General features: G+C 35.2%; 2 protein-coding genes and 1 long non-coding RNA gene across 6 annotated transcripts in view; 2 read left to right on the top strand and 1 right to left on the bottom strand.

Annotated features, from left to right (window-relative positions):
- RanGAP (Ran GTPase activating protein) overlaps positions 1–3,000 on the top strand; it is a 36,826-nt gene extending 33,826 nt beyond the window's left edge. Inside the window, exon 12 of the mRNA XM_067093082.1 lies at positions 400–3,000. Within this exon, the coding sequence (XP_066949183.1) occupies positions 400–466 (67 nt within the window). The 3' untranslated portion in view covers positions 467–3,000. The remainder of the gene's footprint in view (positions 1–399) is intronic.
- A 1,589-nt stretch (positions 3,001–4,589) lies between these two features.
- On the bottom strand, positions 4,590–24,541 carry LOC136832235 (uncharacterized). 4 transcript variants are annotated; one of them, XM_067093086.1, is made up of 5 exons: positions 24,431–24,541; positions 23,631–23,829; positions 6,800–7,009; positions 6,362–6,507; positions 4,590–5,746 (listed from the first exon to the last, which is right to left on the bottom strand). In XM_067093086.1, the coding sequence occupies exons 2-5, from the start codon at positions 23,662–23,664 to the stop codon at positions 5,624–5,626; spliced, it is 513 nt and encodes a 170-aa protein (XP_066949187.1). In that variant the 5' UTR covers positions 23,665–23,829; positions 24,431–24,541; the 3' UTR covers positions 4,590–5,623. The 4 variants fall into 4 exon arrangements, with proteins under 4 accessions (XP_066949187.1, XP_066949186.1, XP_066949188.1 ...); XM_067093085.1 differs by having other exon boundaries at positions 24,301–24,490; XM_067093087.1 differs by lacking the exon at positions 23,631–23,829 and having other exon boundaries at positions 5,472–5,746; positions 24,301–24,462.
- The window catches only part of LOC136832236 (uncharacterized), a 110,193-nt gene continuing 96,292 nt past the window's right edge, over positions 11,394–25,294 (top strand). The window contains exon 1 of the long non-coding RNA XR_010851130.1: positions 11,394–11,526. This is a non-coding gene — a long non-coding RNA (uncharacterized lncRNA). The remainder of the gene's footprint in view (positions 11,527–25,294) is intronic.

Raw genomic sequence — 25,294 nt, 5'->3', positions numbered from 1 at the left:
TGTGGATGGTACTGAGATGATAAAAACAAGAATGTCTTCTAACAGACTGACAGTGTATTTGACACCTGAAGCTATGTCATTAAAGTAAGCTAAATTTAGTGCTATCTGTTTTGAAAAATGCACAGCAAAAGCTTGCTAGTGGGAGAAGATGGGTAGAAAATGGGATTGTATCAAAGAATGGGTGAAACCAGGATAATAAAAATAATAAGTATAGATTTTATTTTGGGTTGATGAACCAGTATTATCCATGAGTATACTCTGAATAGCAAGGGAAGAGTTTAAAGATATGATTATAGATATTAAGAGAAAATGAAAATATTAAAAGATGTTTTTTTACCTTATAGATATTAAGAGAAAATGAAAATATTAAAAGATGTTTTTTTACCTTATTTTTTTCAGACCAAACCCAAAGATTGATCAATTCAAGCAGGAGAGACATAAGCTCATGGTTGCGTTGTTTCAGTGATTATTGCATACCTTAGGTTATTATGTTTCTCTGATATTTCATCATGTGAATTCTTTTAGGACGTGACTTCACTTCGAACTTTATTACTTACGTGAAATTATTCCTGCATTGTAACTTCATTAGTGCTGAAATAAATGCAGTTATAATGTCAAAATCAAATTGAACTTTATATTATTTCTTATTTGAGGGAGTCCCCTATTTATCTAAGATGTCAAATATGCAGTGTTTGAAATTAATTGAAAAATATGGCAGTCTGTATTGAAGAAAGAAAGAAATTAGATGTCTTAAGAAATAGAATGAAATTCTTCTGTTGAGAGAAAGTGCGAGAGAGATTTGCTAGTGAATCTGTAGGTAATCAGAAATATGTACAGATAGTTTAGACATCAGTTTGTTGTTGTGATCAGGGAGTCTTGAGTAATTTAATGAATGTCAAAATTATGCAAGTAAAATGTGAAATATACAGTATAAGGTTATGAATATGAAGTAATGAGCGCTATAGGAGAACAAAGCAAATGACAAAACTAAATTGTAATGACAGGAGAAGATTAGCAAAGCAGAATGGAGTAACACAGCTATGTAAACAATTCATTATACCTTTAACCAACATCATGCATACTGTTACACAAGAAAAGGGCAAAGTAAGCATGTACTATGAGTATGTGAAGACCAGAAATTATGACTACAGGTTTAATAAGTTGAAGGAATTTATGATCCTGAAACAATGTACAGTATTTGTTGTAAAATTCATAGATATTGTTTGCTGACTAAATTATTTGGTAATTGAAAATAACTGTTTCATGGTATATTAATTCAATTGAATTAGTAAGGGCATTAAAACAATTTAACTAGCCTGTGAATCGCATGAGTAAATCCCATGCTTAAAAATTATGTACTGTATGTCATTTATGATGTTAGTTTTGTTACATAATTTGCAAATACTAAAGGACAACTTTTATTTGAGTAGAATTCAAATACGTAATGGGAACTACAGTAATTGTATACCAACTAAAATTATAGAGTGAAAATGCAGTATTGTACAGCTTCAAAAAAGACTTCACAGAAAAATTTTTGATGGCTTATCTCTTTGTGGTGTACATATATTTTTTTGGAATTAGAGCTGTTGACAAGAGTAAAATCATATTTATTGCATCACTAAATTTTGATTAATTTGGTATACAAATGTTGATCTCAGTTTCCCTTATATTTTCTTCAATAAAAAGAAACTGTACGTTAGATTCTCTTATTTGTTTTTTAAGATGGCAATACTTAATTTTTATGACAAGGGGGATTCCACAGATGTTCTTATTTATTACAGAATAGACAATCTTTATTGAATATTTTTTATTGTCAATTGTACATTTTGTGTAATTCCTTAGCTTTAGTCTGCATTCAACTAATAATAAGTAGTTACATTGAAGGATGGTGTCCTTCCTACTCTCAGGCAGTCTTGTTGAAAACTCACCAGAACACCCAGTCACATCCCACATTTACTGTGGGGATATATTCTTCCACTGCCAAGCCTTGGAATTCTCTTGCATCATCTGTTTTACCATTTCTTTTAATGGGCCCCACTTGTTTCATCTCCCAAGTTTCCCCTTTTCTCAGGTCAGAGCCAGGTAATGGGGTTTGATCCCATTCCAGTAGCTTTTGCATAAAAAGACAGTATTTATGATATAATGTTCACAGCTAAGCTGCTTTTGCTACAGTTTAAGTATGTTGACATAAAATTTAACTTATTTCAGGAATTTTTCAAATATTCAAATTTCAAAACTTTTTGTTGAGTAAAAATGTCTATCAGAACAGATTGTGGTGACTTACTGTAGCTTTTGTCAGTAATAGAGTTATTTTAATTTTGACTTCGCCCAGACTCCAGGGGAAAATGGCAGTACCAGAATTTGATTTTTTAATTGAAATTGTATTATTCCCTTTATTGAAAATGGTAAAATTTGGGAAATTTTGCTTATTTTTATCAGGTGAGGAAAAGTCATGCATATATTACATATCAAGGAATTCAAGTACAAACACTTCAGCAAAAAATTTTTGTCTGTGCAGTTAGTGTACACATAGGAGGAAAAGTGACTTTATTTGCTGCAGAAACCTGGAAGTGGCAAGTTACATTTATTGCAAAATTTGCCTTTTTTGCCCTAATAAATTGCACTTTTCCTAACAATCATGAGTGTTTACAGTGCCTTTGTGGCAAGGATGTTGCCATGCTAGTGGTACTGAAGGTGGAAGATGCTATTAAGAAAAGAATAGATTTTACCTAATGAAGTATTGCATCTGTCATGAGTACCTGTTATCTGTTATGTTCATGTTTTCCAATTTGCCAGTGTAAGTTGTACTAGGTACCTATTGGATGTTCTGGAACATTCTGGTACACCTTTTTTTATTATGATGAACCATGAAAAATTTTGATTGCAGAGAAATTTTTAATCATGATTTTCAGTGGCAGACTTTTTTTTATATGTTAACCCATTTACCAATGAAAGAAATGTAAGGTATTAAGTTTCGTCATAATAAAGTGTGGTGCAGTATTGTTTTTTTTTTTTTGCTACTATCAAACTAGTAAAAGAAATTGGTATTTGTACCATGGCCATTTTATATATTGTTCTGGCTTTTTGCAAAATACAGAAAAGTAGTTTGCCTCACAGCAAAGCCACTGATTTGAGACTCACGAGATTAGATTAGCCATTTGTCCCTTGTACATTTACATTTGGAACTCCTTGCCTTCTTCCTGGTCTCTAAAGAGATATAACCATCATATTTTTATTGTGAGAGACTAGTATAACAGAACCACTGGGTAATGCTTTTAGACTTGCAGGGTTCACCTGAATGGTTTGTACTGAAACTGAGGTAAAATTGATGACATTGGCCAGCTCAGTGTGGAGAGACCAAAGGGAATGAATTAAAAATAAATGGCAAAAGAAATATAGCTCTGCAACAAAACATGACTGAAAAGGATCTTTAACGCCATTAGTTATGAAAATTATGATGAAGTAAATCATTTAGCCAGAGATTTGTTGCTGGTCTAAGGTATTTCTAATGAGGCCAAGTTAAAGCTTGGGTGTTTTGCCTATTTTAGCATGGGAGAAAAGTAGATTCCCTCAAAGTACTGTAATTACTCAAACATTTTTTTGTCTGCTTAATTTTTATTGTACTATGTCCAATTGGCAATAATGTAGTGGTGTAAACCAATTGTATGATACTCATGCAGTTTTTCCCCTTCTTTAGATTTTCTAATCTAAGGTTAGGTGGCTCACAGAACTAGTTTCATTTTTTGCAAAGTTTTGTAGGCAGTTTTTTGGAGTGATAACGTTAATGATTATTTTGTTGATGTTACTTGAGTATGAAAACAGTTACTGTACTTAATCCAGTTTATCATATCTTCATGATAACCTTTCGGTAGTTTTGCAAACAGAAAACTTTCTGAAATTTGTGATGGAGGGGCACTATGAAAAAGTAAGTGCAATGGAGTACAACTTATATGATCACTGGAAGGTTGTTTTAGTGGAGAAACTTACATTGAATTGACCACAGAAGAAATGTAGTCAGCTTGCAAGGAGAGGATATATTATAGTATTCGAAGCAAAGAGATTGGAATGGGTTGTTTAAAAAACAAGGTATGGCACCGTGGGGGGTAAAGATGGAGGATGCATGTAAGACTTACTTTTTGATTGTTCTGATATATCTTTTTATAGATATAAGAAGTTATTGACAATTTGGGAGTTTCATGCACAGTGGATTAAAAAAAAATGTGGCAATGACTAGGTTTTTCACTTTAGCCACCATGTATTATGTGACGTGGCCTGTTGATTTTAAAGAAACAATAGTCCATTAAAACAAGTCAAATCCTGACAGATATTTTGTGAGCTTTTGAATACCTTCTGATCAACTCTTGCTAACTTTTTCTGATAACATTTTTCCTCAAAGCCACTGTGCTGATTTTATCATACCTAACTAGCTGTAAAATCATGATACAGAGTATCAAGGTTTGCCATGAATCATCATTTCAAACATGCAGAGTTATCAGAGTAATAGTCTTTCCCTTTAGTGGATTTTGCCTGAAGTGGCACAACATAGCATGTATTTTACTGGTTGGAAACTTAAGGATAAAAAACAAAGATTAACAGTGGCTTGAATCAATGTTTTTATTTAAACAGGGAAATTATGTTCATTGCAATGCCCATTTAATGTATTGATAATTGAAGGGTAATTAGTTTTCTCTGTAAACAGAACATGATATGGGTGATAACTTTTCTTTTCTCTCTTTTGTATTTTGTCATCCAACATCTTTCAAATTAAGCTGTTATAATTTTCTCATGCAATGTGTAACATGCTATTCAATAGATAATTTTTTATGTTGCATTTGACACTTCATTCTTGCACTATACAAAAGTATGAAATGGTGATATGTGAAGTTGAAGTGTAATGTAAGATGTTGGCTGATATAAGGTAAACTGTGTCAATGATTTAAAAATAATCTTGCCTTATATTTCACTGTCTTTACCCTGCTTATTGAAAAACTGATTTACTGTGCAAACACATGGCATAGCTTATCAGGATAAAAAGCTGGGAAAGATAGCGTATTTAATTGCTTAATGACAAAAAAATCCTGTAGCATCTCTTAAAAGTTAAAATTTCCATTTAAAAGGTAAATTTTAACTTTTTAATATCTAGTTCTTTTTACATTTAGTTCTCGAAGAATTTTAAAATATCTTAATACATCAGCTGTGTGTGTTTTAAAATGCATTATGTTAATACTGCTTTGAATCAAAATGCCCATTAAACTGGTCACATCCAAAACAATTTCAGGATAGCCAGGGAGATCATTAAATGCCTTTCAGTCAAAAGTTATTCATTGAAAATACTGATCATTTAGTGTGCTGTGTTAATAAATGCCCATGTATGTACTGTACTTCTCATAAAGCCGAACAATGACATCAGAGTTCTTTTAGATAAAGAGATTTTCCACTTCCATGAGTTAAATTGCAATTCTTCTTTGCAGTCTCTTCTTGAGTATTTATTTACATGAAAATGGTTAAGACAGTTGCATGTAGAAAACTGCCTGTGATTTTTAACTGTTAAAAGTTACTTGGGGAAGAAATTTAAATAAAAATAATATATCTAGCTAACACCTAATTGATGGTAATTAATGGTTTAGTCGTCATCGTCATCCACTGGAGTTGTTTGAGGTGGTGGAACTGAAGGCACTTGCACAGCAGGTGGTCGTGGGCGGCCTCTTCCACGTCCTCTCCGTCTGGGCTGTCGAGATTGACCCACCTGGCAAGCAAGTGTAGTAGAGATTTATTGCATTTAAATTAAAGACTAAAAATATTTGAAAGAGATAGTGGCTACTTTAATGAGAAGTTAGTTTAAGAGAAAAGGCAGCCATGCATTTGTCATAATAAAGAACAGATAATTATAAGAACAGAATGCTTCACAAATTTATAAACTATGTTCAGTTACCATAATTATATAAAGACAAGCGGGTAAAATGTTTACTTTGCCATCAGTTTAAAAGCTAAATATTTGTATCATTGCAGTCTTTACTGTTTCTTATGAAACCTCATTTCATAATACCATAGTGATGTTTATCATCTTTAATACATATAACGATATTACAACTTGAAGTATAAAGTTGATACTTGGGCAAGGTTATAAAATGCTGAAGTGGTTTTTGGTTAGATATACAAGGTAACTTTCAGTCCTAAGAAGTGTTTTGCACAAGGGTTTTATCTTTGACGTGGTAATTACGGATAGGCAGATCAGGATTTTACTGAAGCTTAACCCTTTGGGGAAATAGGATTTTTAGCTCAATATGTGTAAATCTGCTACAGATGACTCACAATTATAGCTTAGAATATTTCATCAAACCCAAATTTTGGCCAGCATTACCTGAAGTCCCATGTAGAACTGCACATCGCCTTTGAAATTTTCAGGTGTAAACGAAAAGAAAGGATTTGGTCCGTAGCTGAATTTCAAACGACAGACATCGTTTATGTCTCTGCGGTACCCATTTGGACAGGATTCTTTAGGTACAGCTGTTGAGGAAAAGCAGACAGATTGAATAAAGTTAAATGAATTAATTCATAATACCAAAGAACAATGATTTTACTGCTACTGATATACACTTTCTGTTTTAGAAGAATATTCAAAAGATTATTTTCAGTCAATTCTAAACAGTAAATCCAGTGCTAGGCGTGGTCTGATGTGAAATGAATCATTAAACATCCTACTGATATGAAATATGCAAAATACATCGGGACCAACTGCTCTGAAATTTTAAATCGCAGCACATGAAGTGTGAAGCGAGAGAGAGAGTAGAACACTCACTTATGATGGCAGCATTAAGACCTGGATCGGGGCCATCGAATACTGCCCCTCTTGGTGCTGGCAATCCAGAGTGCAAAGGTAATGTTGGTATTATAGGGAAAGCTGCCCCTTGCCATACTGTCAGGGGAGACAGTGAGCCAAAACTCATAACATCTGGCCCCAGTAAAGGTCCGGCTAGTGCTTCACTGACGAAGGTGCATAAACAAAGTACTGAAAAAAAGAAATGTCAGAAAATTAAGTTAATCTGGCATACATATGCAATTTAATGATTATGTAAAGCTTATACTGTATATACACGTCATAAAAAATACAAATATGAAGATGAGTGAATACACATGCCCTTAATAGTAAGTAAAAGCTAAATAACATTAAATTTTTTACCTTTTGCGTATCAATATATATATTTTTTGCACAAGGCTTTATCAGTAAAAAAAAAAAGATTATTTTTATTTGCTGTAGATGAAAATCATGCATTGAATCAAAATATTAAATTTAACAGGTATAAATTTGGTGTGACGATGTCAGTGGCCATACCACATTAATTTGTGCTTACATCGGGCCTGCTAGATCTATGAGAAGAATGTGATGATGTGAGCAGGTAAAATATGCCTAACGTTCGTAGAGGTTAAAGCGACTTTCGATTATTATTATTATTATTGTATTATTATTATTTCATTATGTAACGTGCCAAAAAGGATTGGCACTTCCACGTTACAGAACTACCACACGTGAAGAGGAGAGAACAGAGTTAAGCAAAAACAGAAACAATTAAATCTGAAACATTCAGCTGGAACACAGCTGATAGGTAATATAGTTAATTAGCACGCAGGAGCATGACTCTTTCATGTGGCGTTATAACTTTAAACCCTTCAACCTGCAAGCAACGAAATCTACAACACTGACCTCCACAACTCTACAGCTAGAGGAATCCGAAACTTTAAAGTATAGAGCAATGTGACATTGCTACATCTGAACACACTGTGGAAGACGACGCTCTGCAGTCTGGTGAATAGTTCATTTGAATCGCCGAGAATCGGACAGGGAGCTGGCTGTGCAACTGTAGCCACAAGCATAATATCGTTACTAAATTCTGAGAATGCTATGTTATAAAGATGAAGCTTATTTTTTGTATGAATTTCTCCCAGAACTGTCCATGTCAACGTTCAAGGAATGTTCACGTAAAAGTCTGATGATGATCTTATTTTTCCACTATTAGAATTTTTTTCAGTGATACAAGTGTGGCAGGGGAAAAGAGCTAAAACATCATCACCAATACCAATCTTGTAGATACAGGACCTCTTTAGAACAACAATTGTAGTCATAGTATTAACCGCCATGTATTTTGCGTGGAGAGCGGGAAACAAAATGAAAAGTGATAAAAAGTGAATAAAGGAAACAATGAAGACATCGGCGCGTTGCATTCGGATGTTCTGTAAACGTGGAATAAAAAGCAAGGTAAACACAAACTGTATTTTTAAGAGCGCAGTATTTTCAGTGATGGCAATAATTAATCTCTTGTTCTTTCTGCCTGTGAGCAATCGAACACGAGATGGCATCTGCTGAAGAGCTTAAAGAGGAAACTTGACAATGAAAACGTTTAAAGGTGTCGAAACCATATCGGTCTAGTGAGAAGTGGGCATAATACAGTGTAACCACGAGGTTAAGTTACCATACAAAGTAATTCCAAGAGAAAGATACCTTAATTTGCAACAGCGATATTTGTAATTTACAATTTTTTAAAATTTTTAAAGCGTCACACTTGGCTGTTACGTCAGTCATGTTACTTGTATTTATATTATCTATCAGTTCATGAGCAAGTGATTGATAACCCCATTCGTAACATGATAATAAGCGTATTATTAATCTAGATTGTATCAGCTGAGAATGTTGCTCCTGATAGAGGAGAAAATGAAATAGATGATATCGGAAGTGTTAAGGTACAAATAAGACCGGTCTCTTACCCAGTTAGGCAGAGTACTGGGGGCCACGCCAGGACTTTCAAGCCTTAACTTAAGGGCCAATGATGGCACAGCCAGCCTGATTTAAACCAACCAACCACCATCCCGTCATAGATATCTTGAAATTACATTTAAATCAATCGAGTCCTTCGCATTACACCAGAAATCTATAAGTTCTCTGGTTCTACTTACCGTACTGTACATAAGACTAAGCGAAGCGATAGTGAACATTATTTTTTATTTTCATTTTATCACACTATAATAGCCAATAATTCTTTAGGTATCAGACCAGCCGTAGAGAAAGGCCATTCGAAAATGTCAGAAACAATATGAAGTATAATTCTGAGACACATCCATAGTAAAAACATAGGGATTAAAATAATTAACAGTATGTTAAGGCCATGTTGAATACACACACACACACACACACACACACACACACACATATATATATATATATATATATAAAAGTATTCTTATACTAAAAGGGAATCATTAAATTCACGTTTAGCTGAAGTTGAGGGCAAAACATACTAATGCTCGTACGCGCTCAAGCCTCAACCCGGACTGGCCGTTTATGAAGTAAATAAGTGTGTTCGTGACTGTCATTGACTTTCGAATCTTGCCCTCAGTTTCATCACACTGTCAAAAGTTAAACTTGGCAACTTCATGTACCCTTTCCTCTCTCTATATCCTCCTGAAGACAATTTGGTAACATCCAAAGTACATCTTGCAACGGCCGTCAGAAACCTGTCATTAGTTAACTCATCCAATGGCCGTTCTTCCTGGGAGTCACGCTTCGTTGAGGTTAGTTCCCTGATCTTTAAATAGACGCCAATCGTAGGATAACCGGAAGAATACGACATACTGATACTCAGTGACGTAGGGCAGGTCCTCATTTCAACCTGTGACGTCATATTCCTACATCACGAACTGACAAAACCTGTTTTAGGATGATGTAATCTACTCACGGGGGAAAAATGGAGATATGGCCAGCTTCCAGGGTAATAAGTAATATGAGAGAGAGAGAGAGAGAGAATTGTGGTATGTAAAATCACGATATCTTACCTTGAAGTATGTTGTACCTCAAGAGGGGAACGTCAGTTCACGAAAACTTACCTTGAGGTATATTCTACCCCAAGGAGGAGAGAGAGAGAGAGATTGAGGTATATTCTACCCCCGGAGAGAGAGAGAGAGAAGTTAAGTATACCTTAGTTTTACCAGACAGCTGAGCTGATTAACAGCTCTCCTAGGGCTGGCCCGAAGGATTAGACTTATTTTACGTGGCTATGAACCAATTGGTTACTTTGCAACGGGACCTACAGCTTATTGCGGAATCCGAATCACATTATAGCGAGAAATGAATTTCTATCACCAGAAATAAATTTCTCTAACTCTTCATCAGCCGGCCGGGGAATCGAACTTCGGTTTAGCGAGTTCCAGTCCACAGCTCTACCGACTCACGAGAGAGAGAGAGAGAGAGAGAGAGAGAGAGAGAGAGAGAGAGTGTCAGGGTGAGTGAAGGACGATACTAAACTCGGTATAGGCAGTTGTGCAATTTATTATGGCAGTGGTGTTAACAGTAGACGGGGACTATATATACTTTTTCAGAAATGGCGGAAAATGCCCCAAATCTTTATAGAACAGGGTAGGTGAAACCCGCCGTGACCTAGTAAGGGCACGGCTCTGTAGGTAAGGTTAGAATTTATTAGGGTTTTCGTTAATTTTTATAAATAAATCAGGTGTTAGTTTGCGTTAAACAGTTATTTAATGTCGGATTTTTCAATGTTGTGATCTTAAGTCTCCTTAGCATGCTTAGTACGAAATTCATGCTCAGTTTAGTCGCAAATTTACTGTTATGGATATGTTTACCGACGAATATCACCTACAGTACATGGATTTTCTTAGGTAATTTATGTAGTAAATGTAAAGGAGACGGCCGAACCGAGATATCGTTTATTAATGTAATTTTTTGACGGAAAAAATATGGAAAAGGGTGTATATAATGCAGTGCAGGTGAAATAATCTGAGAAATATACCCACATAACGGGAAATTTACCGTCTCTTGTCAATATTCCTTAGGGGCCTAGGGGTTGGTACTTAACACGGTTCCCCGGGGAGCTTCCGCCATGGTTAGTACCAGTTTCCCGGGCGTGAACGTAAAATTAAACCAGAGACGGTAAATTTCTCATTATCTCGGTAGATTTCTCAGATTATCTGACCTTTACTGCATTATATACACCCATTTCTATGTTGTTTAACCAAAAAACTACGCTATCAAACGATATCTTCGTGAGGCAGTATCCATTACATTTACCGTTTGTGTTAATACTGTCATGAAAGCGGAGTTCCCGATCGTGTTTTTACTTTGTGCAAGTGAAACGTGTGCCTGCAATGTCTTGATTTTCACCATGAAGTATGGACACTTGGGAAATGCTGAAACCTTATGTCGTTTTTGTTAAGTGGGATTTTGGAATTTAGGTGTTGCTTTAAAAAATAAAAGCTTCAGTTGGTAGTCATTCCCAGTATGATTCGGACGTGAAGCTCTAGTTCCATGTAATTTTTTTTTTTATGATCGTTTCTGGAGCAAATGAGTGCCTTAAAGATTTTGGAATCGTTATCTCATACGATTATGACTCTTACTAGGGACCACAATTGTAAACGGTTAATGTCGGGCGTTAGGTCGAGTGTTACGAAGTGAAATAAGCCTACAAGGAGGTAGGCTGACAACATAATGGCCTACTGCTGCAAGTTCTGAATCTGATTGAGGTAAGACCTATTGAAAGTTCTGTTACTTTGTACATTTTTACTGAATTCTGAGGTATGATTTTCTTGTTTTTGGTTGCACTTTAGTAGGCTAGGCCTAGTTTTTAAGAGACACTGGCCCCCCACCGTATTCTACAGTCATGGGAACCGCTGTGTGAAACTGAGGTTTTTGGTTGGGGGATGGGGGAAGGAAATACAAAAAGAATGAAATCCCTCGATGTATTTTAACATGTCTATAGACTACTATAACTTCTGATTAAGTTAAGGTTTTGGCCTATTGAAGATTTTAAAAGTGACATTAGGTCTATGCGTTAGGTAACTTGTATTATGTTAATGGTGGTCCAGGTGAGGAGGACCTGGCCTAGGTTAGGTTAGGTGGGGTCCAGGGGGTGAAGGCCCCTAGCTACGCAATGCCCTGCCATTATAAGTTAGGTTAGGTTGGGGGCCATGGGAGCAGTCTCCAGCTAGGTAATGACCAGGTCCCTTAGGTTAGGTTAGGTTAGTTCTCATTTTATGACTCATGTAGGCCTAGGAAAACAAATTTTCACTCAAATATGACTCGGGGTTATTTATTGTACTTGTGACCCGTTTGCCATACTTTCGAAACGCAAGTTAAACAGAGTCGTCCTATTTTAATATACTAAAGGCAACTCGGACCTGTTCATTTGACTTATGTTGCCAGATACATTCATTACATTCTGTTCTTGTTCTAAGTATAATCATACTTATTCTGTGGTCTGTGGTAGGTGTGTATATATTCTCGACGCTCTTATTATATATATGAATGTTACTATAATAGTTAGGGTTGTTTGTGCCGCATCCTTAATACAACGCATGTAGGCCTATTAGTCAGACCTTTTAATCGTAAATATGGCACGAATGAAATATGTCAAGTTGCAGAGTTCCTCATCCAAAATAAGATTTTGAAGTTCCTCATCCAAAATAAGATTTTGATAGGCCTGTTCGCTGGTTTCATCATCCTCCGTACAACAAACACATACTTGTTTACTCTCACGTCCTATGCAATTTATAAAGGACTATTTAGCCCAATTTTCAAGCCAGATATACGCCAGATAAGCATTTCTTTCCAGCCCTCTCATTCGAAATATGATTGGTAGTCTGTTTACCGTATTTTCTCATTTAGAAATCAGATTCATCCAAGTGTATCGCTTATCTGATTCGAAGTACGACTTGTATGTTCTCAGTTATCTCGTATTATTATATGTTCTCAGTTATCTCGTATTATTAAACCCATTCTTGCGGGCTGGTGAAGAGCAAGAGCCCGTACCAGCACAAGGCTGGCTTAATCTAAATAAATAAAGAAAAAAAAAACCGTTCATCATATTCTGATCTTAATTGTAGCTCAGATTCGTTATTTATCATCTTTACTGACCAATGTATTCAGTACTGTCTTATATTAAAAGTGACTGCTATGCACCATACTTCTCACCTTAAGTATGACTTAAATTGACCGTACGTTTACGTTGTATATATGTGTTCATCATACTTGAGTGTGACTAGATTCAACTAACGTTTTCATCTTGAATATGATTTAGATTCGCTATGTGTGTGTGTGTGTGTGTGTGTGTATATATATATATATATATATATATATATATATATATATATATATATATATATATATATATATATATATATATATATATGGAGCCTCGATAGCTCGGTTTGTAGAGGCAGCAACCTCAGACTTCATATAAGTCTTTATTCTTGGTTCAATCCCCAGGCCGACCGGTCATCTTAAAAGTGACGGACACTTTGCTATCTTGATTTTGTAGACACCCTAGGATTACGTATGTAATCAGTGGATTAGGTTTTGCTGAAAGCAAATGGGTGTCCTAGACTAATACACACATAAACAAAGCCACTCCAACATCTTCTAAAAACATTATGACACCTCACGTCTTGAACTGTCAACCTACCCGCCCAGTTCTCCTCGCTGCTGGGAGAAAGGAGCTGGGATTTCTTATCAGGAACATAACATTTAATTACCAGGGTCTAAGGCTCTAAGATTCAACGATGTCAGGCAGGGCAGCTGATCGAAGCTATCGACCTGAATCCCCACCGCAAATCATTTGGAAAAGTCCTTCAAAGAAGGCATCGTGCTTACCCCATATAAAAATGGGAAAAATGCACGTAAAAAAAAAAAAAAAAAAAAAAAAAAAAAAAAAATCAAGAAATAGTATATATATATGATATAGCATTATATATATATATATATATATATATATATAATTATATATATATATATATATATATATATGTTGTATATTAATCGTTTTAGGGTAGCCTGTGTAAGTAAGATTCACCATACTTTTTCACTCAAATGGGATCGTTCACCAGTACCTTCAGGGTTTTAAATTTGGCTCATATTTGCTATACCTTTTATCCTTAATTATATGACCCAGACTCACCATATTCCTCATCTTAAATGTGACTAAGTCACCATACATTCTCATCTTGATTGTGATTCAGATTCCCCCTACCTGACTAGAAATTATTAAATTATTATATTTCACAGACATTTTGGAATTTTAGGTAATGCCAGGATTCCTTGTGATTTTTCACTTTCAGCTATGCCCCATTTACCGTCCTCACTCATTATGACGTCATCGCTTAGAAAATTACTCAGATTCCCAGAACGTTCTCATTCTAAATGTGTCTTGGAGTTCACAATAGTTTCTCATTTACTTTCTTATCAGGAATATAAGATTTAATTAACGTGACTGAAGATTCAAGATTCAACGCAATCTTAGGCCTCGCTGACAATTAGCGGATCGATTTGATTCAATTTTGAATAATCTCCGTTCTCACTGACTGAGTCAGTTGCTTGTCAAAGAAACAAGTAATGCCTTTTGGGGAGTCACAGTAGCCTAAATGTCAGTACCCGATGATCATCACTGGAGAGATGTGAATAGCAAAATCATTTTTCAAGAAATGCAGTGTTCCAAATTGAAGTGATGGCGATAAACATTGTCAGCTGAGACTTGCTACCTAATTTGTGCAGGCTCGCGTTTCCATTATAAAGGGCATCGCTCTGCGGAACTAAAGGCAATTGCTGATGCAGTGGTGTTTTACGCTAATCGTTGTTGGGGCATATAGTCGAAACAGACAGTGATAGTGCAGCCTCCAGTGACTCAAATGGGATCTTTCCTAGACAGTGACCCTCAAGGATTTTAACCCGGTATTTATCCACCTTTGCGGCGTGTTTAGTACAAGCCTGTTGCGATTACCGTAAAAGCGTAAACAAAAGACTGTGAATATCATAAAGATAATGACCCCCAAGAAATATTGGTCCTAGATAACGACCCCGAAAACCCTTGGTGGTCACTGTCAAGGATAGATTCCTCAAATGAAAGTACTATTGTCCCATCGGAGATGAAGTTTGTCCGTTGAAGCCCAATCTAAAGAGGTCCTACCTACGAAAGGACCTTGATTACGCGATCACTCCTAAAAGATATTCAACCATAGGATGCGCAGAGCCAGGTGAACAGTAGAATGCCGTATGGAATGTTAGCTACGAAATATGGTGTGCTTAAAACAGCAGTTAAGACAAGCATTGAGGTGTCTGGGCGAAATTAAAAATACCTGTGTACTTCATAATTTCATTCAGCGTGAAAACTATTTTAGCTGTGTTGGGGACATTGATGGTACAATTGATTTACACTGTTCAGCCGTGAGCCTGACGCTTGTGCTGTAAGTCAGTAGTGTGATTTTGAAATAGTTACTACTCATGAGTTAAATTCAACAATGCCCTAATATAGTAGTAATAGCTTGTTACGCCACCTGACAATACATTTAAGATAAGAATGACACATAAAAAAACTGTTTTTCATTCGCCCACACTTTAAAAAAAGAGTTATCCCTGAGAGAGAGAGAGAGAGAGAGAGAGAGAGAGAGAGAGAGAGAGAGAGAGAGAGAGAGAGAGAGAGAGAGAGAGAGAGAGAGAGCCTCAGGCTATATATATCAAGAAGGAAAAGACTACCTAAAGGTCGACCGCTGCAGTCTGAATAAGCCAGTGGGTGGAGGTGAGGAGGTAATTTGGGGATTTTGGGGGGAAGGGGTAGGGTGGGTGGGCATTGAGTCTGACCACGGAAGGACTCAGGACCTCAGAAAAAAGAAAAATGGTTAATGGCTGGTAAGCTTACGAGATATTAGTGTGAATTAGCCCCCATACTCAAAGAAGAGAATGCAAAATATGGACACAAGTGGGAAAGGTCAAGAATTATTTGAATTCTTAAGTAAAAAAATGATTAACTGAAGCTAATGCAAGTTGAAAGATACTTAAAAATGGGGTTTAGATTTAGGTAAATATGAAGGGGGGTTACTTTATTGTTTTGATCGCAGCTTAAATATTCAGGGGACAGACGAAAGATCGCGTATAGAGATGAAACTTCGTAAATTAGAAAGAGCAGAGTAATTTAAAAAAAACAGTTAAGTAAATGGTGGCGAAATGTGTAATAAAAGAAGTTACCAGATGGCCTAAATCTACGTAATAGCCTATGTATGATAATAATTATTTAGAAACTGAACCCTATTCGTATGGAACACGCCCACAGCGACCACGGACTTGAAATTCAAGCTTACAAAGAATATGATGTTCGTTAGAAAGTAACAGGAGGTAAAGGGAAAGACAGAAAGAAGAGATCACGCATTAAAAAATAAAATAAATAAATAAAATAAATACAGACCGTAGGAAATATATAATCCTGTTGTTTAACTTTATTGGCCAGAGATTTTTAAAGTTGCGCGCACATACCTACCCTAGTGTGTGTATGTCTGTCTGTCTCTGTGTATCTTATGCGTCCATTCCAGTTTTTTCCTAGAGGGATGATAGTTCATGCCAGACGAGACTTCAGCAGCCACTGTCATATTCATCAGCTTAACTGCAGAATCAACGATGAAACACGGAAAAAAAACGACCACCTACGTCTCAACCCTCTCTCTCTCTCTCTCTCTCTCTCTCTCTCTCTCTCTCTCTCTCTCTCTCTATATATATATATATATATATATATATATATATATATATATATATATATATATATATATATATATATATATACATAAACAGGAGAGAGAGAGAGAGAGAGAGAGAGAGAGAGAGAGAGAGAGAGAGACAGGTGGAGGAAGTAGTGCAACGAAGAAGGCCTTTAGATATCTTAACCTTCGGACTCAGTAAACAGTAATGCTTTAAGCTATATATATATATATATATATATATATATATATATATATATATATATATATATATATATAGTATATGTACTGTGTATATATATACGCATATATATTTATATATGTATATATACACATATACATATACATAATTTACATATGTACATGTATGTAATTACACACACACACATATATATATATATATATATGTGTGTGTGTGTGTGTGTGTGTGTGTGTGTGTGTGTGTGTAGCCTATAGCCTATATGCATACACACATACATATTCACTTACACACACCACGATACACGTATATATATATATGTATATATACATGCATGTGTGTTTATGTATGTATTTATATGTATTGTGGACATGCAAGGGCGTGAGACTTCGGGGGAATTTCCTCTTGAAATTTCCCGAGACAAAGCTGAACGAATAAAAAACTGGAAATCACGCATCCCCCTGGACGTTGAACCTACTCTAAAAAAAATGTATGCAGTATATTTATTCTCGAGTAATATAAAGTTTGTATTTTACTTTCTGTGTAGGAAATTAAACCGCTGCTTTGTAGTTCACTTCGCGCACTGGGGTTATGTTTTGATACAATGCTCCAATGTTGACTTTGAAAATAATCAAATGAATATTAGTTTAATTTATAATAATATAAGAGTGACGAGGGGGAAAGATGCAGCCACTGGCAAGTTGCTCTTCAGTGACGCATTGATTATTTTGCTCATTTTCCTTCTTCTTCTTCTTCATCTTCTTCTTTGTGCACTTGGGACATTTATCTAGGCGCAACTGCTAAGCGTAAACAAGACCCAGAGATAGCAGAACCTGCAGCAAGCAATGTTTTTGCCTTGGGGCTTGGGTAAAGGGCATGACTTTCATAGATGACTACACAAAACGCGGTTACGGCTGGGTGGTTTATACAGGATAATTACATTAAAAAAAAAAGGAAGGGCAAGATCATGCGGACGTTGTAACTGGCTGACTCTCGTGCGCAGACGTCATGGACGCTGGGGCTGACTTTTTTTTTTTTTTTTTATTACATACGATTAGCGCCTGTCCTGTTGTTTTCGTTAGTCTTATATTATTTTAATTCATTGTTCATTCGTCGAAGTGCACGTGAGGAAACTGTATACAAGGTTTTTTCTTATTTCGGTGAAAAAGTATCTTTTATTCTGTAATTCAGTTATGTTTGATACAATGGTAATACTTATTATTTTTCTCTTCCACCAAGTGTTTTTAAAACAAAAGAGATATTCTGAAACTCGTTCAACATATAAACAACAATCTTCCCAGTATAGGCTATATATATAATATACATATGTATATATATATTGATTTATATATATACTATATATATATACTATATACATGTATATATATACATATATATATATGTATGTATACATGTATATGTGTATATATATGTATATATATATATATATTATTTATATATATATATATATATATATATATATATATATATATATATATATATATATATATATATATATATATATATATATAGTATATATATACAGAGTAGATATTAGAGAGAGAGAGAGAGTTTGTTAGTAAAGGTAGTGCCACTGATGTAGAGGCAGTGGTTGATAAACGTTTTAATGAGAATATTTTGAAGAGGAGGAGGAGGAGGATTATGGAGAGAAAGAAGAAGAAGGAGGAGTGAGGAAGCATTGTTTTAAGTGGCAGGAAGTAGGAAGAAGTGCTTAGAGGGAAGAATCGTGAGCGCCGTGACCCGCTGTGTAGGTTTTGCCCGAAGAGAAATAGGGGTAGCTTGGAGAACTTCGTTTCCTTTTTTGTTTTATGAATAAAGAACTGAAACCTGGTTTTTGTTTCAAGTAATAAAGCAGGCTCAAGTTTACTATTCATAAGTAGTTTTCGTTAGACGTATATTTAGATAAGCATGTATAATTACGGAAATAAAAAAGAATGGACACGGGAGAAATATTAATAATACCCAATTTCTCTTTTTAGCGGGGTATGCTATTAGACAATTTGAAGAACTTGCTGGTGAATGATATGAAGAAACGTTCTGACAAATAAGTTGTAGGCTTTTAAATGAACTATAAATCAGCATAGAGTAATGCTTCATGGTAGAACGATGAAACGACCTCCGGTTTTTTTTGTTTTTTATTTTTGGATATGTGCGCGTGAAGGAAAGGGTGTGTATGTGTGTGTGTGTGTAACCTACTTAAGGATAGATTGGAATGCTATATTGAGCTAAATGAGAGATTTGTGGGGGCCAGAAAAATTAACGATTCCAGATTTCGTCATTCAGTGATCACATCATCTTTAATCATTTGAAATCAGATTCGCTGTCGCTTGTCTCTCGTTGATACCAACATTATAGTTCGGCGTAATAAGCAAAGTTTAGTTTAAAACTTGAATTGTTCACGTTTACTTGACATTGGTTGATCTAGTGAGTAAAACCTTAGGTTAGGTTAAATTAAGGGGCGCTGACCTTCTGTTGTTTATACTCTGAAAAGTCTGATTCTAAGAACTCAGTTATTTGCGGATGTACATTGTTCTTTGAAATGCTGCCACCTTGTAACCTTCAGGAATCATTATATTATATATATATATATATATATATATATATATATATATATATATATATATATATATATATATATATATATATATATATATATATATATATATATATATATATATATATATATATATACGCCCTATTAACAAGGTCAGATAGGGTCATAACCTCCTTCTACACCTGTTTTAAGAAAAATTTCATGTTTTATATCTCAAAGATTTTCCGTAGCAATGGCCTGTACTGGGTCAGCACTCTCTCTCTCTCTCTCTCTCTCTCTCTCTCTCTCTCTCTCTCTCTCTCTCTCCAAATCCAAATCATTATCTGAACAAAGGAAGAACAGCAAACACATGGCTACCAAAAAATATAATGTATTCAGTAATCTAGCATGGCAAGTGGTTTGAAATGAAATAAAAATGAAATGGGAGTATCCGCGTCCCAGAATTGGTACCCTCAAAATAACCAAGTAAAAGGTCATGGTACTATCAACTTCCACTGTATATATATATATATATATATATATATATATATATATATATATATATATATATATATATATATATATATTTTAGAATATACAGAAAAGATACAGATATGTAAATTGAACCATGATCCTAAAACTTTGGAAATGTGTATATACATACAGTATATAATATATATATTTATTTATATATATATATATATATATATATATATATATATATATATATATATATATATATATATATATATATATATATATATATATATATATATATATATATATATATATATGCTATTGCCAGGTTTTCCTCCTGTTACATCTTTTAAGCCTCCTTTACTCTCAATTTCTCTTTCAGTCCTGATTGACCTCATAGGTCCCATTGCTTGGCCTTTGGCCTAAATTCTATATTCTGTTTTATACGCACTCACTCAGTTAGTCTTGCAGTTTCTACAAAATTCATGACGCGAGATTTCATCATGAAAAACAAGCACGGACTAGCATAATCACTGTAGGTTTGACATCACACGAAGATAATTGTTATACACTAATTGAGAGATCGTTGCTGCATAGCTAATGAATAAAAGTACAGAAAATACTTTTGTTTGTTTATTTACGCAGTTTTCACACGATATAGATTCACGGAGACTGAGGTGCATGTCCGTTGGGATTTGTAAACATGTTTTCGATATGGAACGCCTGTAAATGTTTGCGTAATATGGGGTAACGCTTTTTGAATATACCTTTTTTTTGCCATTGACTTTAGTTCTAGTTTGTCTAAGTACGGCTGCAGTGGATATAATCCTTGCAAGTGATGCGCTGTTATTGTAATATCGCCATTTACGTATATATATATATATATATATATATATATATATATATATATATAATATATATATATATATATATATATATATATATATATATATATATATATATATATATATATATATATATATATATATATAATATACAGTATATATATATATACATATATTTATATATATATATATATATATATATATATATATATATATATATATATATATATATATATATATATATATATATGTATATATATATATAATTCAATTTATTTTTATAAGTGTTCAGATTAATCTCTAGCATTTCTGGTATTCTGGTGCCGATGTTAGTCATATTTGGTCATTTTCTCCGTAGGCGGATAGTACCGTTAGTGCACCCCACGGGGTGCACTGTAGGCATTACTTAAAGTTCATTGCAGCATCCCTTCGGCCCCCAGCTGCAACCCCTTTCATTCCTTTTACAGTACTTCTCTTCCTATTCCCTTTCTTCCATCTTAATTTCCACCCTCTCCTAACATTTCACTCTTAATTTCCCTGTCTTCGCTGAATGACGTCATCGTAGGTCACAGCTCTTGGCCTTGGCCAAAATTTTATTTTTCATTCATTCGTATTTGGTCATTTGGCATAAGCCACAAGACGTTGTGAATTTTGTTTGCTATTGTTTGTACCCGAATTTCGCTAAATGGGTCCGAAACACTTCTTATATTAATACGTTAGAGATACACAGTGATAACTTTGTGTGATGGGGCAAATCTATGAAAGGAACGGGGGACACTACTGTAGAACAAGTTTTCGTCACAGTTTAATCTCTCTCTCTCTCTCTCTCTCTCTCTCTCTCTCTCTCTCTCTCTCTCTCTGAAAGGTAAGGATACACTACTGTAGAACAAGTTTTCATCACTATCACTTCTCTCTCCCCCCACACATGCATTATATTCTTTTCAAGGTTATATAGGAAGTTGATGGCATTCTTGTTATGGGTAAGTGTAAGGATCGGGATATGAACTATACGTTGGTACTTTTAAGATGAATGTCCTCTGATGTCATTCTTTCACATGACTAATGCATGTTTAATGCTACCTATTAATAAAACAGGTGATCCTGCCGATAACACGACTAATGAATTTAATATTTTGCTCTCTCGGCAAAAGGCTGGATCATGCCATAAACTTCCTATATAACCTTGAAAAGAATATAATGCCATTTCAATGTTACCCACCAACGAAAGATTCGAACCTATCCTTAGTCCCCATAGGGGGTTAGTGCCGTCAGTTTGCCTCACGCTGTGCACTGTAGGCATTACTTAAGGTTCTTTGCGGCATGCCTTCGGCCCCGAGCTGCAACCCCTTTCATTTCTTTGACTGTATCTCCGTTCATATTCTCTCTCCTCCATCTTACTTTCCACCCTCTCCCAACAAAGTTTTCCACATTATTTTCAGCTCTGAATGACCTCATAGGTCCTTGCACTTGGCTTATGCCATAAATATTATACTTCGGTTCCAGTTCCTATCCTTAGTTTCCCACTAACGAAAAGATTCGAATCTGTCCTTAATACCACTACAGTAAGAATGATGTCTCCCACTAACGAAAGATTCAAACCTATCCTTAACACCGCTATTGCAAGTTTGATGTTTCCCGCTCACTAACATTTTCGAGATTTCCAAGCGTTGACAAACCAGGGTAATTAAATGTGAATTGGCTTGTATAAAAAGCATGTAAGTTTTTGTGTCCTCGCCCGCCTGATTCCTGCAAGCGCTCAACCAATTAGAATTAAGTACTTTACTTTTTACTGACGGTCGCACGCTTGATTGTTGCAAGTCCCATTGCTAATTCTTTTGTGTTTAGAAAACCAAGACGAACACCGGCGTCATTGAAATATTTGTCATTTTTTAACATGCCAGCCTTAAGGGGAATTTTTTTTTTATAGGCTTTCACTATTTATTATTGTTATTATTAACTTGTCGGTACAGTTTAGATTTTCACTAGTTCATTGTTTATTTATTTTAAGAAAGACCTTCAGTTGCCGTAGAAAGACTAAATCGGTCTGAGTCATTCATTTTTACTCGACCTCCACTTTTATTCTCTCTCTCTCTCTCTCTCTCTCTCTCTCTCTCTCTCTCTCTCTCTCTCTCTCTCTCTCTCTCTCTCTCTCTGATACTGAAGTAGACAGCCTTCTCAGCTTCACGAAGTCTCCCAACGTCCCCCGGTAGAAGGATAAAGCGGTTGATGAAAGCAGGAGGAAGGGCTCTGAACGTTTTCCGCACGACTCGCATCAGTTTTAATCTTTCTTTTGAGGCCAAGGGAAGCATGGTTCAGCCACTCAGTTACGATTACCGTTCAGTATGTGATGCGAGTAATCTTTTTAAAACTAAGTCACGAGAATATATGTCGCGATTCCGCTGATTACAGGATGAGAAACCTTTCCTTCTCATTCGCTTTCTCACGGCTGCAACATCTCTGTTGCTGTGGCCGTCTTTGAGCAAGGATTGTTGCTGGCATAAGGCCGGCTTCATCAAAATCACTTTACCAGCCAGTTTCGCGACGTCCTTCTGGCCACCTCTTCCCTCTTTTACTAAGCATCGGATTTTTCCCGGTGCTTTGGTGTCCCTGGATCTGAGAGTAAGAAGCTGGTCTGTCCGTCTGCTAGTTTGGATTAAGCCACCTTTCTGCCAGCAAGGGAAGTCGCTTTCAGTGTTGTGAAGGAGAAGGAAGTGGACGTAGCGGCGGCGGATCTCTTTCTTCAGGAAAACTGAATCGTGACAAATAATCTGTCGGTTAATCCTTTTACACCTTTGCTCAGGTTCAGTATCTATTGCTGTTGCTGTTGCAATCAAATTGCGTGTTGCTGTTGCAATCAAATTGCGCGCATGCCTGTATATACGCTTTTTAAGCGCACCATTTTCTTAATAAAAACTAATTCAGTACATCTGTACCTAAATTGATCGATTACTGTTCCATAGCGTGTGCAGAGTTACACGAGCATATCAAGATTTCGTTTACGTCGGATAAATAATGCCTCATGCAAAGATAAACTCACCTTTAGAAAAGATTCCTTCGGCTAAGCTTCTCATTTTGGTGTGTCATTGAAAACTCATAACTTCGTGAATATTTTCTGTTTTGTTTCTTTCAAGATTTTTTGTTGATTTATTTTAAATCCGGGATACCGAGTCCTAAAAGTTTTTTCTTTGTCAAAGGAAGTTCAGGTAAAATTTGTTTCCCACAGCATAATTTCTAACCTTAAAGCAAATATCAATTTTACCATACACGAATTAAAACCTTGGCACCCACACTACACTATGATTAGGCACTAATTTCAATGCCTGTTCAAACACATGCGTATATACATATATACATATGATATATATATAAATATATATATAAATATATATATATGTATATATATATTTATTTATTTATTTATTCATTTATTTATTTATATTTTCACTTCCTGATCGATGTCTAGATATACGCTTCGTTCAAGTTTATATTTTTTTCAGAGGCCGCACTGATTCAACACGATAAAAAATTAATATAATATAATATATATGTATATATATAATATATATAAATAATATATGTATATATATATATAGATTAACTTTCAGATTAAATTTTTTCTTTACAATACAACTGGATTTCCTTCAATTGTGGTTCACAAACATCAATTATATTATGTGGATAAAACGGAAAAAATGGCAGTTGCTCACAGCTGTGGTCTTTCATGACAATCCAGCGTTATAATTTTCTTTCGCTTTTAGTCCCGTTTCGTAAGGACTAACGGACTTCAAAAGTCCGATAATTTCCAAGGAACTGAAGCAGATAAATCCAGGCCAGTACATTCCAGACGGGGAGAGCTGCTCAGTGGGACGTCGTTCACGCGACCACCAGACACACTCTAACGTAGCTCCGATAAACTGGACTCCTGGCTGGCTGGAATCCCACGTCACTGGCTGGCAAGCTTGATGCATTTGGAGGTGCCAGAGGTTTCCATCTGCAGGATGTTTGTTTCTGCGTGAGCTATTTCTATCTCATTTTTTCTCCCCTCCGGGAAAAGTAAAAAACTAAGCTAGGAAGAGTGCGTTGAATTCCTCATCGAGGTCGGGTACGATATTCGATGAGAATGAAGGAGCGAAAAGAATGCAACTCATTCAAGGTCGTGGGCCCATTTACTTCCGGAACAGCTGCTGAGGAGTCGTCTTTCGTACTACAGCTTCTTGCACATTCATTGAGGAAATGAGTTAACCGTGGGAGTCGTCACGACGATCTTGGAAGCATGGCATCCCCGCACGAGAGAGAGAGAGAGAGAGAGAGAGAGAGAGAGAGAGAGAGAGAGAGAGAGAGAGATACATTATGTATTACAATCAGGCCAATATCAACAGAGGTATGTGGGACACATTGACGATATATATATATATATATATATATATATATATATATATATATATATATTATATAAGTATATATATTATATATATACAGTATATATATGTATGTATATGTGTATCTATATATTATTGAGAGAGAGAAAAGAGAGATTATTGATTATTGCAATCAGTCAATATCAACAGAGGTATGCCATATATATATATATATATATATATATATATATATATATATATATATATATATATATATATATATATATATATATATATATATATATATATATATATATATATATATATTATTTATTGAAGAGCA

This window comes from Macrobrachium rosenbergii, chromosome 49 (genome assembly GCF_040412425.1).
Source record: "Macrobrachium rosenbergii isolate ZJJX-2024 chromosome 49, ASM4041242v1, whole genome shotgun sequence".
NCBI classification, from domain to species: Eukaryota; Metazoa; Arthropoda; class Malacostraca; order Decapoda; family Palaemonidae; genus Macrobrachium; species Macrobrachium rosenbergii.
This window is presented reverse-complemented; position numbering and strand designations above follow the sequence as displayed.